The sequence below is a fragment of the Diospyros lotus genome, chromosome 5 (genome assembly GCF_014633365.1).
Source record: "Diospyros lotus cultivar Yz01 chromosome 5, ASM1463336v1, whole genome shotgun sequence".
Lineage (NCBI taxonomy): Eukaryota > Viridiplantae > Streptophyta > Magnoliopsida > Ericales > Ebenaceae > Diospyros > Diospyros lotus.
In genome coordinates, this window is record NC_068342.1 from 25,176,086 (window position 1) to 25,196,962 (window position 20,877).

The 20,877-nt window shown below is 38.9% G+C and overlaps 1 protein-coding gene across 1 annotated transcript; it reads left to right on the forward strand.

The window, feature by feature from the left end:
* The first annotated feature begins 19,244 nt into the window (after window positions 1-19,244).
* LOC127802340 (NDR1/HIN1-like protein 12) lies at window positions 19,245-20,217 on the forward strand. The gene has a single exon (XM_052338090.1). The coding sequence runs from the start codon at window positions 19,298-19,300 to the stop codon at window positions 20,012-20,014; it is 717 nt and encodes a 238-aa protein (XP_052194050.1). The 5' UTR covers window positions 19,245-19,297; the 3' UTR covers window positions 20,015-20,217.
* The last annotated feature ends 660 nt before the right edge of the window (window positions 20,218-20,877 follow it).

Sequence of the window (20,877 nt, forward strand, 5' to 3'; positions counted from 1 at the left end):
GAGTGAATCGCCAATCTAGCGACGTAAATAGATGTTCCCTTAGGAATCGCTTTCACGAATGAATGGCTGACAAGTCTCCACCAGCCTCCATCCTTGGGCCACTAGAGCAGGCTATCAAAGTAAGCTCGTCCTTACACTAACCACTACATTCACCCTCCCAAGGTGGTACTGGATCACATAACCCTTTAACACTCTATCCATCGTCGCTACCCCACATTCAAATCCCTCTAAAAGAACAAACACCTCAGGAAATCATGAAAACCTTGACCTTTTCACATAGGGCTGCCAAAGCATGCCCACCATTGCATTATAGTTGCGTTACAAGGGTAGAATTCAGGATAATCAAGCTAGAGCCACTTGCTCACAATTGCTAGGGTGTACAATAATTTGCATACTAAACCAAAGGCTAGGTCGGTAACCAAAATAAAATTTCCCTTCCCCTAAGGCCAAGTATGGGAACCGCAATCCCATTGCTTGCTATTACGGGAAAACACATTTCCTAAGCAAGCTTACAACACGACACATGCCCACATCGGGGGGAAAAACATTCCATTCACAGTTACGACCTACCCCGACCCATGTATGAAATCTCAATTCCCATCACCCCTTTCCAAACCCCTGAATTCCCAAGCCCACACAACATATTGCATAATAGTCATACCCTTAATACTGCCACTTCCTTATCCTCGAATCTTTCTAGAAGAACAAGTTAGATATAAGTCCACAAATACAACCACAACTTTATATTTTGAATCCCCTTATTCGTTAAATTCGTAAGGGTTGGTTAAGTCAAACGTCATCACCAGACACAATAATTCATAGCAGGTTCTAAAGTAACCTTGCCACGCCTTCCTTTTGCTCCTCAATTACATTTCTTAAAATCACAACCCATAACCAAAGTTACAATTAACACACATTGACTAACAATATTCCTCAACTCACAACTACCCAACTTACTATTCAACATCCCTTATTCTGCCAAAATATAGGTTGACACGTCATATCACCATTCCCTAGGTGATGTGCCAATGCATGTGAATGGCTAGACCTGGGTTTGACTAACACTCGCACTAATGCATCAAAGAGAAATCGATGTACCTTGAACGACCGTTGGATTGGTATCGGCACCTTCTCTCGTCAAACTGAACACACGACCCCGCTACGGTTCTCAGCCTCCCTGGGTCGCCCGAGATTGATTGACCTCTCTTCTTTGCGGGCAATCCTTAGAGATATGGCCCGTCCGTTGGCAATTAAAGCACACGGGTCCTTTGGGGCAATCCCGAGACATGTGGTCCTTTCCTCCACAAGTATAACATTTTTGATTCCCTCGATCACAAGGTTTCCCGGGATGAAACTTTTGACATCTGGGATAGTTCTCCTTATGTTTGAAATTTTCTCCTCTAACCCCAAGATCATGCCGTTTCCCAAGTTTCTTGTCCTCAGGTTCCCGAAATTCTGTCTTCAAGGTGTTCATTTGGTGGAAGTTGCTTTCCACAGTTAGGGCTTGTAGGACCACTTCAGCATATGTGCGGGCTCCCAAAGAGCTCAATGCCAGCTGAATTTCCAATTTCAGTCCACTAAGAAATTTTTGGGCCTTTGCCTCCTCATCCAAATTGTAAATAGGCATATACTTGATCAACCGAGTAAAACTATCTTCATATTGGGCGACGGATATGTCCCCAGTCTGTTTTAGGTTCATAAATTCCTGGCCTTTTTCCAACTTCTTACATAAGGGAAAATATTTACTATTTAAAAGTTCCTTAAATTGCACCCAAGTAACACCAGGCGTACCTTGTCCTTCAGGATCTTGCTGGGTCCTTTGCATGGTTTTCCACCATTGATTAGCCTCATCCCGAAGCATGAATGTGGCACAACCAACCTTGCCCGCTGATTGAGGCTGTCGAGCCGATCAGATTAGTGTATGTATTAGGACTGGTTTGCAGCTAGGATGCTCCCCAGGTCGTCTCCCAACGAACTGTCAACGAACTGTCAAAACAAGATTAAATGAGAGGGGGTTATGATGAAAATCGAACTTAAAAATGCTCAAGGATGAAACAAAGAGGAATTCCCGACCAACTAAAACGTAACCCGCTACAAACCCTACCTCCTTACCGTAGTAATCCCCGTCTCACTTATGAAAATAATCTGTTTGGTTTGATTCTACTCTTCTACAACCGTAAAAGATTAAATCAAAACGAGCAATCGCTCATACAATAATGTGCCGTTTCTTTCTAATCAAAGCCTTAACCGAGTATGTCAATTAAACCTATCCAAAGATCATGCATGCATTCACACAACCGCATAAAAGAAACATACATAAAATTATAGAAGGAAAAGAAACAAAATCATCAATAAGAACATGAGAATTGAGTCCCAAATCGGATTCGACTACATGACCGAGACTCAAACCGGGCAAGGGGTACGAGAATGTAGCAGATTACAAGCGAATTAGCCTTCCATAGAAGCGGTGAAAATCCTCCAAAATCGACCACCCTAATGCCTCTTTGCTAGCTCTTATTTATAGTGTTTTGGAAAAGAAAAACCTAGGCTAAATGGGCTTAGGGATTGTTTATTACATATAGCCCATAATTTAATTAATTAAATAGGGCCCAATGGATTCTAAATTCGCCCATAACCCATAATGAAGTATGGTTGCCTCTTTCAAACTCGATGTCCATCCACTTTGCGAAGCCCACTTGCACCTCTATCGAAATAGCTCAAATATGCGGCCAAATCTGCCAAATAAGAATAAAAATAGTGTGAAGCCCAATAAAATAAAATAAACACAAGACACATGAAATAACCTAAATAGAGTGCAATGAAGATGGAATAAGAAGGATAAATAATATAAAATATGCACGCTATCACCCGCCTCCTCTCATCCAATGAAATCAAGGATCTTTTCAATCTGTTCCAACCAATACTCACTCTCACAGGGGTTGGTTCCTACCCTTCCTCGAAATATGGGCTGGTTTAATCGCTGGAACCTATCACTAACATCAGAGTTTCGGGGATTAACCTGTCCTGTTGGTCGTGTCCCCTGTATGAGAGTAACCATACTCCCTAGGACTCGTTCCATCTGGTTCATACGGTTACTTCCTCTTTGGTTTCCTTCTGGCAGTGGGTTACCTTGGGGTGTCTCCGTCCCTTCCTCATGGAGGTCCTGCATCTCCTCCTCTTGAACGTTATTTCCACGCCTAGGGTTCCTGGTTTGGCGAGTATTTACCATCTGTAAAATAATCACACTCTGAAATTATGAGTTCAACACGCACACCTTAGTAGTAAAACAACCCTGAAATAATCACAACCAATTAATGGAAACTCAAAGTTTATAAATTCTCCACTTCCTCAACTCACGTGGATCTAGCTAACTACTACACAATAAACCCCACATACCCATATCTAGAAACCTTCACAAGGATTTCATGAACTAGGTGCCTACTAGACCTTTATCGAGTTCATATCCTTAACTCGGGAAATTTCTAAATTCCTGTGAAGCAATGAAAAAGATGATTTCTCACCACCTATAACCATTTAGTAATTCTAACGAACCTCAATTCAAGTACTTGTACCATTTCCTAACCTACTCATCCCACTCACCCATCAAATCCTCTATGTTCTTCAAGCTATGATCTACTTTTTTTTTTCACCATAAAGCCTTCATGGTTATTTCTTCTAATATGGTAACAAATACAACTCATAGGGAATTTTCACTATTACATATGTACATAGCCACTTCTAGTGCACCACTTTATTTGCACATGCCTAAACACTATCTTGTTTCTTTCGTACATATCCACAATTCTACATCCTCAAACAAAATTTGTTCCATAGGATAAAGTTACTCTTCCTCATTTTCTGATCCTGGAGAAGGCATAAGATCTCGTTCTTTAGGTTCCTCTTCGCAACTTTGGTTTGTCACTTCCCCCACAAGGTCTAGGTATGCCTCTACCTTGCGTAGGTGGGTAATAAAAGTTACAAAATCATCATAGGGTCCCAAAATGCGAAGATCATTTCCAGCGTCCTGCCATTCCGGGGTTAGTAGGGAAATCAAATAGAATATTTGTAAGTCCACCATATAGGGATTCATCACATAGGTCAGAAACTGTTGTAAAGTAGGGGTAATTAAATTCAGAAAATCTCCTAACTTCTCCCCCGAATGCATATATCGTCCTCCTAGCAACGCGGTTCATCCTCCCATGATGGCACGCTGAAATTGGTTTTCTTCTATCTGCGAATCCATTCCTGTCATAGACCAAGATATCTTCTGAAATTAGTCATATCATAACTCAAAATAACTCATATCACTATTGCATCTTCGAAGTTAATTAACTCAAACCCAAACCAAATTATTTATTCTAACTCTGATACCAACTGTAACACCCCACTTTTCCAAATACTTAATGACGTTAAATATAAGCTAACATCACCACGGGCGTTATGGAAACCCTTGCCAACGGAAGCAATGGATCGAACCTGCAAGCCTAACCAAAGCTAAATAAAGGGGTTTCCACTATATTTCCTTTATATGTACAAGAAATGCATACAACTTTCAATAAACGCAAAAGATGCAACTCACTACTTGAAGTTACAACTGCAACACACGCCCAAACTGTAGGATCATGAACGAGGATCAAAAGCATGCAACGGAAGCGTTTTAAAATAAAAACGATCCTCGTATTGGTTAAAGTCTAGGAGACTTACTTTTACGGCGGATTACCGGACGGAATGGAGCGATGGGAGCTTCTTCGCGTGGAGGAGACGACGGCTGTCCTGCTAGCCTTCGGCTCCGTCGCATCAGAACTCAAACGCCCCCTTTCGATCTTCCGGAGTATGACTCGAACTCGTGGCCTCTCTTCGGTGAAGAAGAATGAAAAACGACTTGGATGAAAAAAACAACTAAAGAGAGATATATATAGGGAGAACCCTAGGGTTAAAAACCCTAGTGGGCCAAACCCTAATGGGCCAAGATTTTTTAATTAATTTTCTAATTGGGTTAGCCCAATTAATTAATTAAGACCCTAATGAACCATTATTTTATTTTAGCCCAATGGACCATTCTAAATAAAATAATTCTCTCTTAATGTAATTCATCCAACAAGCCAAATGTATTAAAAAATACATGAGTTACATCGAGCTACCCCGGGGACCAAAAGACAAATTATTCACGGCTGCTAAAAATGACCAAAATATCCCTGCTACCTAGTAGCTATATTTTGTCATTCTAAGTGTTCCAACTATCACCATATGGAAACACTGACCCCACGAATAATTTTGCATATGCCATGTCTTTGACCTACTAGTGTAATGACGAAAATACCCCTCTGCGTAACACCCATCATTTAGAAAGGAATAATGTACTAACACCTTTCTAAATGACTTCTACCATCCTTAGATCACTAGTCCAATAATCCGTGACTACTCGAATGTACTTGCTTATCATTGGGAGCTACCCAGAAGCACACACTCATAAGTCACGTTCCCAGGGCCCTGGATTATTCGATTATTCTTGGACAATCACAAGGGGGTGAATCACAGAAACTATCTTGTATTAGTCTGTCTTAGCTAATTAGAAACCATACTCCCAACTCAAAAGGATATTGATCTTTGATAGACCTCACCTGCAATGAATCTAAGAATATAGCTCTAGGTTCACTAGACCACCAACTAATACTCAAGTATTAGAGTACTCGTCCACGTAGTAGCAGTGATAGACTAGCTCCATGATAATTAGCACTTTGTCATTAGCTTCTATCACAGGTCCACTCTACGCATTCCAAATGCGCTTGTACAATTAGAGTAAACGGACTGTTTACTGGCTAAGGCAAGCCATCCTCCATTAGGATCTATTGCACAATGATCTTATCATGATAGAATGCCCAGTTCTATCAAAAGATCAAGAGTTATATTTTCTTGCTTATTAAGTACCCATGATTCATGCCTAACTGTGAAGAACGACCCATCACATGAATCACTTACTTAATAGCATGGACACCTTTCCAACAATTAAATGCAAATAATATATGTGCCATAAACTGAATAAAAGAAACATCATTACCATAAATTAAACAAAACGTGTCTTTAGGGCATACATTTCCAACACAAACTAGCAAATAAACCCTTATCATGGAAGCCTCTCTATATGACATTCAAAGTGCATCATTTGAGATATTGCCCATGCTCGTGCAGCAAAGCTACAACCCTTAGTATAACCATCGGACACTCACACACTTATTACAAGCTCTAGCATCCTAGCTGCTATTACAATACGTCACTCGGATTACATGGGTACATAATGAAATAAAAGCCCGAATCTAGCCAAGCATCACCTCCTTGCCCAAGTTTGAATTGGAACCTCCTACACCTGATACTCTTGATAAAGCTGGGACGTTGATTGTCCCAGGGGTATGAAACACCAGAGTTAGATTATTACATCTAAGTGAGTGACTCAGAAAAGAAAAGTACATGCGTGCAAATGCAATAATGCTGTTATGAAAGCCACCCCTGTGGTAGCAATGCCAGGGTGTTGCAATCACCCCTGCGGCCATCATAGTCACTCTTTGGCTCACCGTAAGAGCACAAGATCACCCATGATGTCCCAAGAACTAGCCACAGTCACCACAACGAACATGATATATGACAAAGTAGAAGGAATATGCATAACCAAAGGAAAAATGACATGCAATCTATAAAAGCATGATATGCAAGCCAACACCCTCACCCAATGAAGCCAAAATGATTGGGATGTAGCAAAAGTATGCAAGGAACACTCACCTTGCTGGTTCAGAAGCATTAAGGTACTATTCACAAGGTTCAGGAATACTTTTCTGCAAAAATAACATACTTTCGTAACTCAAACCTAAAATATTTTTAGATGGGGTCCTAGGGATAAATTTAAGGGCCAAGACTAAAACATTTGGGGCCAAGGGGACCCCTCACATGCCCTCATGCGCTAGGGGAAGGACCCCCACGCGCTGCACTCGCAGCAGTCAGGTGGCGCGTGAACTGCACGCGCCGCCCCTCCAGCTTTGACGCCTTGTTGTTTTTTGGCCCGTTCTCCCTCGTCCGGACTCCGATTTGACTTCCGTTTGAACCCACACGACCCTTATTCAATTATATATCAAAGTAAGGAAAGAAATTAGAATTACCTTTCTGTTTTGATGCTTTTTAACTCCTTTTATAGTGGCAGTCCAACTTTTTCGACGAAGTGTTTTACCACTCTATTTTTGGGCAAAGTTTCTCCTCTCAACTCACCTCCTCTTTTCCTCTTGATTAATGGTGAGATTTTCCCTTCCAAGGACTTGGTATTTATAGGCATTTATGGCTAATCCAAGAGTACCATGTGTCACTTGCCATGTGTTACTTAGATAAGGTTGTAATCATTGCTCTTCGTAGGATCGCGCCACGTGTCCCTTGTGATTCGTGCCATTTCTGCCCCTTGTAACATGTGTCCTTTGAAACATGTGCCACCACATGTTAATTAGGTTTTTCAAGATTCCTCATGATTGTGTCTCCTAACTAAGTTAGCTTATTTGGTTCCTTTAACTAATTAGTCACAAGATATTTTTAAACTTCTTCCAAATAACTCTTTAGCCCAAAACTTCTTTGCACTTATATCCCTTGAGCCCTAGAACTCCTTAAACTTCTCCAAAATACCTTAGATGATGCCCCCTTGCGATAGTTTCCATGATTTTTTGGAAAATCCTTCATTTGTTCCTCTGAGATTACCCAGGAACTTCACATGTACTAACCGTATCCTTCGATTTCCAAGAAAATGTTGTACTTCTTAAACAGCAATGCCTAGAAAAACTTGGGGTATTACATAAGGTACACTAACACAGTCTTAAGTGACCTAATCGACCGGAGGGAGTACACTAGACCCTAGATGACTAAGGAAAATGTAATGATATTGTCGAGTAATACGAGTTATGATTTTAGGAATCAAAAGAAATTGGATCGAGAACAGATTTTGGTACAACCGTTGATCGAACTGAGAAAACCAAATCAACGTAGGGAATATCCAAAAAGTCAACGGAGTGTCTTGAGGACTTAGATTTTACATATGAAAAAACCCTCTAGCGATTTTGGGTTGAAACAAAGGGATAAAAAGGTCAAAGCGAGCAATCGGGCCAAAGTATAATTTACTAAAATTACCTGAGGAAGGTCAAAATGATAGTTTTTTGAAAATTTCAAAGATGAAATGAAGAGTATAAGACTTGTGAGTCTTAGTGGTATTGTTACAAAAATCAAGGGTGTTATGCAAAGGCCAAAATGGCATTTGAAGAAACTAGGGGGCTATAGTGTAATTAAGGAAACTTGGCAATGTGAATGCAAGGGAGGAATTCGGCCACCGCACAGCCACCACACGTGGCCATCGATTCCTATGATGGGATGGCCAAGGGAGTCTCGAGAGAGGTTGTATCCGGTTCTAGGAGGCTTGGGAGCCAAGCCATGGCCATTGATTAGCCGAGATCTGGCCAATTTTTTGGTATACAAAGGGGCCGAGGGTTTTGGAATTTTGGCATCAAATTGGCCGTGATTTTTGAATGTTTTTGAGAGAGTGGATAAGGGGCTATTGATCCTTGCATCAAGGAGAAGGATTCTGGAGAGTGGATAAGGGGCCGAGGGTTTTGGAATTTTGGCATCAAATGGTGAAAACTTGGAGAGTTATGGATTTCAACGAACGAGATGAGAGTGATAGTAAGAGCAGCCATCACAGTCATTCTGTGACTCATGTCACAAGCGATGGATGACAAGAGGAGCAATCAGGTCTTACTGAGAATAGACTTGACCGAATGGAAAGAATCTTAGAGGGAATGCTAACACATGTAACAAGGAATGAGCTGCCGAGGCATACCACTCATGTGTTGGATCAATATCGCTGGCAAAGACCCCCGGTGTTCAGGGGAAAAGCAGAAGATGACCCTTGCATGGCCGAGTTCTGGATGGAGCAAACTGAGAAGCTGCTCCAACATTTGTAGTGCAGTGACAAAGAGAAAGTTAATTGTGCTACATTCATGCTTAAAGAAGAGGCTGGACGGTGGTGGCAATCAGCTAGCGAGCTTTGTAGAGGATACCCAGGCAAGTGGAGCAAGATCCAAGGCCAAAGCAAGCTCAACCTATGACATGGGCTAGATTCAAGGAAGCGTTTGACGCAAAATATTTTCCTCGAAGCTGGAGAAAAGAAAAGACTTGGGAGTTCATGAAGTTGAGGCAGACTGACGAGATGTCGATGACACAATATGACGTTAAGTTTACTCAACTGATCAGATACGTGCCTATGTACGAAGCCGATGAGTAGCAGAAGGCACAAAAATTTGTGGGTGAACAGAAAGTGGGGTTGCAGAAAGTTCTTAGCTCATGGACGATGGAGACCTACAACGAGGCTCTGGATAGAGCCCTATCCACTGAGACTAATCTACTATGTGTGGGTTTGATTAGATAGGACAAAAAGAAGAAGGATCTGAAAAGCTGGAAACATAAATTAGGAGGAAAGAATTCCAAGGACAATGAGTCGTGTCCCCGATGCAACAAGGTACACTCAGGGAGACAATGTTTCCTAAGACAATTCAGCTGTTTTACGTGCGACAAAGATGGACACAAGGAAAATGACTACCCTAAGAATAAAGAGTCACATCCGACCGGGAACAGAATAAGGATCACATGTTTCACATGTCAACAACCCGGTCATGACTTGAGCGAATATCCAAAGAGGCAGAAGGTGGAGCAACTGGAAAAAGCGAATGAGGCACAAAAACCTCGCCCTGGACGAGTTTTCTACTTGTCAAAGGATGATGAAGATATCTACCCGACAATAGAGAAAGGTATGCCGAGTTAGTTCGATGTTATCAATTTATGTGTGATCGTGGCATATGCATTAGTATAAGAGTGGGTTGGGAGATTTAGGAGTCAGATGAAATGTAATCCAATGACACAATTAGAAATGATGTCAAGCTTTATAAATTATTTTGAGATACATGTAACCGCCTGTGAAGAGCTACATTGAGATATTCTGGAAAAAAAAGAAGCATGTTTGGTAAGCATGGACCGTATTAGGATGTAAGTTAAGGATAATCGCCAAGAATTAGGAATGATATATTTATGACATTTCAATTAGGAGTCATTAGCAATGGCAGAGATTCAATTTATCACGAGCCAAATTTCGAGGACGAAATTTATTAAAGGGGGGAGAATGTAACACTACAAAAAAAATGATTTTTTGCAGCGCTTCTAAAAATCGCAGCAAAACATGGTATTTTGCGATGGTTTTGAAACCGCTGCAAAATATGATTTTTGCGACGGTTTCCTTAAAATTTTGCGGCGGTTTCATAAAACCGCCGCAAAATTCAGTAAAACATGTTTTTTTGCGGTGGTTTTCAAAAAACCGTCGCTAAATTTAAAAAATAATTAAATAATAAAAAAATTAAATTCTTTTTCGCGGCAGTTTCTTAGAAATCGAAACCGCCGCTAAATAAAAATAATATTAATTTAAAATTAAAATTAAATTAACATTTGCGGCGATTTTCAAAAACCGCCACAAAATTCAAAAAAAATTAAATTTAGCGGTGGTTTTTCAAAAATCGCCACTAAATTTAAAAAAAATTAAATAATTTAAAATTAAAATTAAATTAACATTTGCTACGGTTTTCAAAAACCGCCACAAAATTCAGAAAATATTAAATTTAGTGGCGGTTTTTGAGAAACTGCCACTAAATTTAAAAAAATTAAATAATTTAAAAATAAAATAAAATAAAATAATTCATTAAAAATTTAAATTTAGCGGTGGTTTTTGAAAATCGCCGCAAAATTCAAAAATTATTAAATTTAGCGGCGGTTTTTGAGAAACCGCCGCTAAATTTAAAAAAAAAATCAATAATTCAAAAATAAAAATAAAATAAAATAATTCATTAAAAAATTAAATTTAGTGGCAGTTTTCGAAAACCGCCGCTAAATTGAAAAGAATTAAAATTAAAATTAAATAAAAATCTAAAATATTAAAATTCATTATTTTTATTAAAAAAATTAAATTTTGCTTAAGAAAATAATTAAAAATTAAATAAATATAAAATCTTAAAAATAAATATAAAATTGCATTTAAATTAATAGAAAAATTCATTAAAAATATAATTTAAAAAAATAAAAAAAAAATTAAAAAAAATTAATATATAAAATTTTAATAATTTTTAAAAAATATATAAAGTCTTCTTTTTTATTTTTAATAAATTAATTTATTTAATTTAACTCAATTAATTTATTTTTAATTTATTCTATTATTCTTTTAAAAATAATCAATTAATAAATATTTTTAATATATATTAAAAAACATTAAATATAATTCTGGAAATTAGTTGTTAGATTAGTATATAATATATATATGTGCATACATGTTAAGGAGTTCTTCGCAGATCAGGTGGTTCGCGTGCACGCGCGCACACAAGAGGTCTTGGGTTCGAAACTTTGGGAGAGCATGTTGGGATTTAATTTCCAGCATCGCCACGTGGGGCGCAAGGGCGGGGCGTGCTGGCTTGTGCGGGCCTTAAAAAAATTAAATTTTTTATTTTAGCGATGGTTTCAAAACCGCCTCTAAATTACTTATTTAGCGGCAGTTTTTAAAATCGCCGCAAAATTTAAAATTAGCAACGGTTATTCCAGCGGTTGCTGAAAACTGCCGCTAAACGCTCCACGATGGCTGACTTAGCGGCGATTTTGAAAACTGCCGCTAAAATACTTAGCGGCAGTTAAAAATCGCCGCTAAATGCAAAAAAAATCGCCGCTAAATGTTGATTTTTTTGTAGTGTAATACTCGTGAAATTCTTGAGATTATAAATGGCATATGATGAAGGGTATAAATGGAATTATCGAAAGAATTAAGCTTTAGGGTACACTAACATAGTCTTAAGCGATCGAATCGACCGGAGGGAGTACCCCAGACCCTAGATGATTAAGGAAAATGTAATGATATTGTAGAGTAATACAAGTTATGATTTTAGGAATCAAAAGAAATTAGATCGGGAATAAATTTCGGTATAGTTGTCTACCGGACTGAGAAAACCAAATCAATGTAGGGAATATCCGAAAAGTCAACGGAGTGTCTTGAGGTTTTAGATTTTACATATGAAACAACCTCCTAGTGATTTTGAGTTGAAACAAAGGGATTTAAGGTCAAAGAGAGCAACCGAGCCAAAGTGTAATTTACTAAAAATGCTCGAAATAGGTCAAAATGATAGTTTTTCAAAAATTTTAAGGATGAAGTGAAGAATATAAGACTTGTGGGTCTTATTAGTATTGTTAGAAAAATCAGGGATTTTATGGAAAGGCCAAAATGGCATTTGAAGAAACTAGGGGGCTGAAGTGTAATTAAGGAAACTTGGTAGTGTGAACGCAAGGGAGGAATTCGTCCCCCCACTGCCACCATACGTGGCCCCTGATTTCGACGATGGGACGACCAAAGGAGGCTCAGGGGAGGTTGTATCTGGCACTAGGAGGCTTGGGGGCCAACCCATGGCCGTTGATTAGCCGAGATTTGGCCGATTTTTTGGTATAAAAAAGTGCTGAGGGTTTTGGAATTTTGGCATCAAATTAGCCATGATTTTGGATTTTTTGAGAGAGTGAATAACGGGTTATTGATCCTTGCATCAAGGAGAAGGATTTTGAAGATTTTGGAGGAGTTTTCATGGTGTTTGAAGCAGTTTCGAAGCTCGCCGGAAAGCTCAAGGTGGATCGCCTCCGCCGACCTGTAACTGGCCGTTTGGGGCCCTTTCCGGTGGTGTTTCAGCTAGAGATTGGTGCCATCTTGATCAACTAGTCAAGGGCTTCAAGGTGGTTGTCTCAAATCAAGAATCGGAGCCGTCGCCGATGGCAAGAAGTTAGGAAGAAGACCGGCGCGTGCCTGCACATGCCAGCTTTAACCCACAAACATACGCATGGCAAGTGAGAGCGCGTGGGCAGGGGTAAATTTGATATTTTTCCTTCTATATTTTTCTTAAATTATTTTAGGATTTATCATGTGAAAAAATTTGGGAAAAAGTTTGAGAAGATAATTATTTTAGAATTATCGAGGTGAAAATTAGGCGAGAAATAGAGAAAATTATGGAATAATTGAGGAAAATGGATTTTGAGGCTCCTTTAATTAAATATGGTGTTTAGGGAGTGTCGTGGCTCGAGGTTGAGTATAAGTACGAGTGTTTGTGAGTTGGCACGCAAATCGAGGTCATGCACGAGGATTAAGGCAATCTGAATACGTTCGAGGTGAGTGGTTCTCCCCCAAGCTTGTTTACTGTGGGTGTTTCTACCCTAAAACTTGGTATTTGTGTTACCTAAATGCGTTGTGATTTTATGCAAAATGTTTTTGTTGCATACAAACGAGAACTGGTGACGGTTGATTTTATGAGGGAGGTTCGTCCCTAAATATTTTGTACTGGTGCTTTGCATTTTATAAAATATTATTTATATGATGCATAGAGTTGTGAAATATGGCATAGTCTTGCGATTTGTGTTGTTCATATCGTATGTCAACCTAAAATGTTGTCTGGATAGTGTAGCCATAATTATCTAAGGGCGTAACAGAATAATAGGGGTGTCTTGTGCTGGTGTGCATGCCGGGATAGTCGCCTTTATTTTTGTTTCGGGCTGTTTAGTCAGGGAATTTGCACTAGAATGACTAGGTTGACTATATGGGTTTTGAGTTGGCACTGTGTAGTGGTTCCTAGATGCTTAGAGTGGAAACGTAATCTCTAACATAAATGTGGTGAGTCGGGTTCCTGCGTTGATGTGACCCTCCTGTGCTAGGATTTGGTAACGATTATTCTCGAAATGTTGGGGAGATGCGTTGACCTTACCCCTCTTAAGCTAGAACTGCTCCGTATCGATGTGTCGGTATGGTGGCATGGCCTTTAGAGAGATTGCTCTTTTCCCGTGGTAGGGTTAAGCATTGTGGGATTCTCTTGGGCTAAGGCTTACCGGATCATGTTAGTTTATTTCATGTCTTGCATTCCTTCATGAAAACGTGATTTTGAACTCTCACTTAGATGATTTATTATCTAATATGAACTTTTTCCTTAAAATATTCAAATGTTCTAGGTGAAGGCAGCGATGTGAAGGGAAATAGAATTGTCGAGGACTGACGGCGATTAGTTGATAGTGAAACTATATGTTGTTTATTTTGATGACATCATGTAAAACGTTGGTTTGACTTTACATTATGAATAAAGTGGATTCAGTTATGTTCTATTGAGGTTTCAATCTAGCTTCCACATTTGAGGTGATGTACATGTCTTAGTTTATTAATGGTTCATAGTTGATATACTAAGAAGGTGTAACGAGATCTTCGGGGAACGGTTTTGTGTTGAGTATCCGATGGAAGGAAATATATATATCCCCAAAATCTTAAGTTACCTAACGCTCTGGGAAGGTGGGGTGTTACACCAGCAATGCGTGAGGCAGCGCATGGCCGCACATTACAGCGCAAGCTTGGGGCACCCCTGGGTGACATCACCCGAAAGTGCTAGCCGCGTGCACGAAGGGTAGTGCTGGGTGAAGCGGGCACACGCAGGCAGTGGTGCAACAACGCAAGCACGCACGAGGTTGCTGCAGTGTCTGCGTGGTGAGTTGCGGCTATGCAGGCAAGGCTCCCCGCCTGGCCACATGGTGTTGTCTTCTTCTTCCAATTCTTATGTTTATTTTTGCTAATTTTTTCTATCCACTTATTTTGCAAGACACATCACTAACTATATTAATAGCAAACAATATTTCGTACCAAATAATTATGTTTAACAGAAATTTAAAATTTTCAATCTTATATATTGTTAAAGAAATGACTTTACTTTTTGTTTTAAGATTCTCACTAATTTCTAATAAGTGAAATAAAATATTTCTTATTTGTAAAATTTAAAATTTTATTATTTTAAAACTTTTAATATGACTTCCGCAACGTGTCAAGTTAGTCACTCTTTCTCTCACTCCTTATCCTCCTGTTGTCTAAGTTTGAAGTTAGTCACTCAAAAGGAAAAATAAAAAATTAAAAGTGAAGTCACCTCACTCACACCTCACCTCACATTTACCACTGCTCATTGCTTACATTTTGTGTGGCTGACGACAGGAAAGGGGTTGGGCGGCCTCTCGAAGTTTCTGATTCACGCACAACTATATATAATCAATTTGATTTCAGATAAGGTTACTCATGAGGGAATATTTATGGGGGTAATTTTACTGTACTACCCTTAGGAGGTTACCATTAACTTGGAGTCATGTGTGCTAGTAAAGGCCAATATGCGATCGCCACGTGTCAAGTCTTAGGAGCTCCACATGTCTTTATAATCTCTATTATGATTTTGAACCAGAAAGAAATAGAGAGGAAGATTCAGTCAACCAAGAATATCTCCAACATTCCAAGAATTATCTCCATTAGGGAAGGTTATCTTTTCTCCCCATGGAAAAGGGATTAGCCTCTATTTTTTAAAGATATCTTATCTCCTAAGGGAAAGGCCAAGGGACATCTATAAATAGAAGACAACCTCTACAAGTATAGGGGCAGACCCCAAAGGGACTTTTATATTTTTTTATTATTATCTCCAATTTATAACCCTATGAACTGACTTAAGCGTCAGAGAGATCACGGGAAGCAAGTCCCCACCCTTTTTGTAGATACTTGATCTGAGATAGAAGAATGTGATCGGCTCTGCATCATCAGTTACATAGAATGAAGAGCTATACATATATACATGTATGGGTTTCTCTATAAAAGGAGTATATATATATAGGTTTCTCTTTAAAAGGAGCATCGTGTATGTTTTTACTATGATTTTGTACAAAAATTAATTTGAACTACATTACATTACAATAACAATATTGAAACTTTAAAGGGCTTCTTATTAATAAAATATTAAAAACTAAGGTTGCGTTCTCTTTACTATTTTCAAGTCATTTTTAGTTTTCAATTTTTTAAAATAATAAAAACGCGTTCTCTTTGCTGTTTTCAAAAATGCATTTTTGAAAACAAAACAAAAAAAAGTTATTTTGAGTGTTTTTGTAAGAACTCATATTTTCGTGAGGTTGCCACGTAATTTAAGCAAGTTTAAAATATCGAAAAAATGGCTTGATAACAGTTATAAGTACCAAAACGACTACAAGGAATGCCTTGGAGCATAATTGTCTAAGTAAAATGATATGGTCTCGATGAGCATCCCGAAATAGGATTCGTGGTGTTAAAAGAAATCGAAATTTGGACTATTTTCGATACAGCTAAAATACAGCTTTGATTTTCACTGAAAAATTGAATGATAGTAGGGGACTTCCGGGAAGTCAACGAAACCTTGAAGGGGCTTTGGTTTTTCATAACAATCAACCATGTGATAGTTTCAAGATGAAACAAGGGTCCTGTGAGGGAGCAGGGACGAAATCGATCTTTATCGAGTAAATGTCGGTTATTAATTTTGATAAATTGAGATATTGTGTGGCTTGAAGGTAATTATTTCAAGGCCTTGGAAGGTCCAAGAGCTATTATCAAAGTTTATAGTGCAATTATCAAAATCCCTAAGTGCAATTAAGGAGAATTAGTAGGGGTCATTGTGTAATTTATACATATATATAAATGTATATGCACGTGAGCTGGTTGCCATCTTCTTCAATAGATCTTGGATCTGAAATTGGAGAAAGAGGGAATGGCCGAGAGAGCTTGAGGTCAAGGCCGAGAGCAGATCGAGAGAGAAAGAGAGAGATCATGAGAGAGAGATCGTGAGAGAGAGTTAGAGAGAGGGGGATGGAGGCGCGGCCATGGCTGTCCCGCGAGCAAGCCGATGCGAAGCAGCAGCTCAATGATGGCAGCGAGGTGCGAGACGATTGGAGGCGCGGTGGCACACGAATCAGCTAGAGCGGCCGATCAGGGCCAGCTCGAGGTGGTCATGGCAACAACGAAGCTGCCATTGGAGCAACTGGGCGGCTCTCGGCAGCGCGCAGGAGCTGGGCAGTGTGGGCGCATGACGAGGAGGCGACGCGGTGCAGCAGCCGGGGGTTGTGCGGCGGTCGGCGAAGGCGAGCTGGCAGGAAGTGGTGTTCGACGAAGGTAGGCCGCAGCAGGTAGGCAGTGGTGGCGTGCGTAGGCGCACTGTACGCGTAGAGGCGAGGAAGAAAAAGAGAAGAAGAAGAGAAAAAATAAAAGAAAGTAAAAGAAAAGAAAAAGAAAAAAATAGAGAAAAATCCCAAAAAATCTTAGAAAAATAGGAAATTGAGATTTATTAATGTTCTAAAGATTTTGGCAAGAAAAAAAACTATTCGGGCACCCGTTTTGAGGTCAGAGCATGCATGCCGAGGAAGCCTGAGAGGCTAAGTTAAGGTGAATAAAACTTTTTAGAAAATTTCATAAATTCAAGAATATTATGTTATTAATTGTTATAATGAAATATTTGAGAAAATAATTGAGAAATATTTAGTTTGGATTTATTGAGGAAAAAATGGGAAGAAATAAAGAGAAAAATAAAGAAATTATGAAAAAATAGGTTTTAATGCTTATTTAAATAAATATAATGATTAGGATGCTTTGGGGTTTAAGTTGAAGTGACTTGTGCGATTTTAAGGTTGGCACACAAATCGAGGTGATGCACGTGTTTGGAGGCAATACGCGAATATCAAGGTAGCTCAATAAGCTTGAGAAGGTAAGTGGTACTTGCTAACTGGATTTAATTTTATGAAAATGCTTGGTTTGTAAGTGATTCGACCCAAAATCCAATTTTATGTAAATGATTTTGTTATGTTGTCATACATTGATGTGAGTATGTCATGTAGATTGCATTTACATGTTTTGATTTATGAAATATGCATATGAGCATGATGAGATTCACGGTCATACGTTGCTTGGGTTTTGGATTAGCTACTGGCACCGTTACTTTGCCAAGGGTGCACTCATACACCTCGATCTGGCAGGGAGACTGTAAAAATAGCGGATAATCTTAAGATGCGGTCGACTCAAATATGAAAGTTATGATGTTATGTGCATTGTATATATACATGAGCGTTAAATGTTTGTTTCCTTACTTAGATGATTTATTATCTAACTTGGGTTTTGCTTCTGAAATATTCAAACGTTCCAGATAGAGATTGTAGCAGAAATGAGGATAAATGAGGCATGAAATGGTACTTAACAAAGTGCATGATGAGTTGAATGTATGTTATATAGTCTATGTATTTAAGTTCTGTTACTTTAAATTCTAAATGTTTTGAGAAATGATAATGTATAGTCTCATTTATACTTAATGATGATGTATAACCTTATTTATGATTAATGAGAATGTAAGAATTGATTTATGATTAATGTTAAGATGTTAGGTTCGATTATAGCTTCCGCATTTAATATTTGTGTTAATTCTCTTTCGAGATAAATGTATGAAAATTTTGGAATGGATAAGAGTAATGATATGATTTAGTTTTAGTAGTATTGAAAAAAAAATTTATTATCCCAAAATTATCTTAAGTTATAGCGTGCTCGAAAAACGAAGCGTTATAGTTTTTATTCAAGACAAACTCTAAACTCAAAACATATTTATTTATTTATTTATTGATATTTTATTATTATAATGAAAAAAATATTACAAAATTCATTAATTTTAAAATGTATATATTTTTTAATAATATATTAATATTAAATAATTATAATTTACTAAATAATCAAATTTATTGAATAAAATATTATTAAAAAAATATTTTCAAAATTTTAAAAGAAACGCGTTTTCTAATTTTCTGTTTTAAGAAATAAATTTTCAAAATAACAAAAAGAACTTATTTTTAATTTTTTAAAAATAGACTATCAAAATAAAAAATTAAAAATAAATTCAAAACTCAAAACTAAAAATTAAAAAACAAAAAGAACATACCTAAAATTCTTTTGGCCGGGCAACTTTATTTGCCTCCATTTTTGGGTCTTGCGCATAGGCTTTGGCCTATGTTTTAAGTCTGGTTAGACTTTGAAATTTTTTTATTATATTTTAATAATAATAAATTTATTTTATGTCATCATGACACTTAATAATAAAAAAATTCTTAAAAGTCATTAAACTGATTAAAAAATTACAACCATGAAAGATTTATAATAGTCGAAATTTATAACAATAATATCGTAATGCCAACACTAATAAATAATAAAGGCATAAACAGAAAAAATAAAATAAAAATAGCAGTTGCCAGCTATTCCCCTCCCTTGCTCTTTTGCGCCACCTGTCCTACGGCTTCGTCATTTTTCTGTTCTCTCGCCACGATCGCCTCTCTCTCTCTCTCTCTGTCTCTCTCCCTCTCTCATATTCACTGACTGATGGCAGAAGTGAAGAAAGAAGAAGTGATTGATCCACCGCCACCGGTCAAGATGACAACAGTGGAGGAAGAAGTTCACTACCATCACAGGCCCTGGTACCGCCGATTTGGCCGCCGCCGGAGGCCAACAGGTGGTCGCCCTATGGCCCCTATGAGAGCCCTCTGTGGAATTATTCTGATCCTCCTTCTCTTAGCCGGTATCACTGTTCTTGTCCTCTGGTTAGTCTACCGCCCCGAGAACCCCCGCTTCGCGGTGGTCGGCGTCGCTGTCTTCGTCCTCAACACCTCCTCCCCTCCCGTCATCGTCACCACCATGCAGTTCAGCCTCCTGACCCGGAACCCAAACAAGCGCGTCTCCATATACTATGATCATCTTTCGGCTTTCGTGACTTACCACAACCAGATGATCACTCAGCCGGCGATGCTGCCGCCTTTGTTTCACGACAAGCACAGCACTGTGCAGCTGGCCCCCATACTCGGCAGCGGGCGGGGCGTGCCGGTGTCGTCCGAGCTCTCGTATGGGCTCGGGGCTGACCAGTCGTACGGCGTGGTGGCGTTGAGGCTTGTGTTGTTGGGGAAGCTGCGGTGGAAGGCCGCGGGCATAACCACTCGGCGTTACGGAGTTGATGTGACGTGCGATATGTTGCTGCGCTTGACCAAGGGATATGTGGGCCAAGTTCCTTTCGTTTCATCTCCAGTTTGCGATGTCGATACATGATCAAATGCTTATAATTTGTTTCTACTGTGATCTCCCCACTCTGCTTTATTTCCTTCGCTTTAATTTCCCCATTAGTTAAAGTTTGCTAATTATTATGTTTTTGCAGTGAAAAGGTTTTGTCTGTAAGTCCTATATAATAAATCTGTAGTAACATCTGATGGTTGCTGGTACGAAGGAAAAACAATTCCTTATCTTGTTCAATTCTTCTTCATCTTCTTCAATCTGGGTTGGCTTTTGAATTGGGTATACGGGCGTCCGTGCCCAGATCCTTGTGGCTCTTTATTACGCGGCTAATTGAGAAATATTTTGGTTGATAATTTCATACATTCTGAGATCGAGTGAAAGACAGAGAAAATTATGCTAACAGTTACTCATGCTTTTTGTTGGGATTCCATGTTCCTCTGGTGTTTTTTCTTATAGATAGAAAGCTGCGGCAAAGTGCTTGCAGAAGAAAAAAGGATTTTCCGTGGACATAGGTATAGCTGTGAAAATTAAAGAAAGTATTCGATTAGAAGAAAAGAGGCGGGTGAGTGGAATGGAGTGGAGTGGAGTGGAGGGACTCCTTTACGCTGCTGTTGGGCATCGCATCTTTCAATTTTTTGTGAAATTGAAGCTCCAGACAGCATCTTAGTGGACAGAATCTATATCAATTTCACGTCTGTGCTCTGTTCATTTGAGGAAGAATGAATGCATTTTGTTAGCGCCCGTTTTCGGGTTGGGCCGATTTAATTGAGCCATCCTTGCTAGCGGTTGTTCGTCACACGTGGGCTGGGATTCAATAAGGAGACAGTGCATTTGGGCTGGGCCTAATTCCTCCGTCTTGGGGGGCGACGCGGGGCCGGATCTCTCGTAAGGAATTGGAT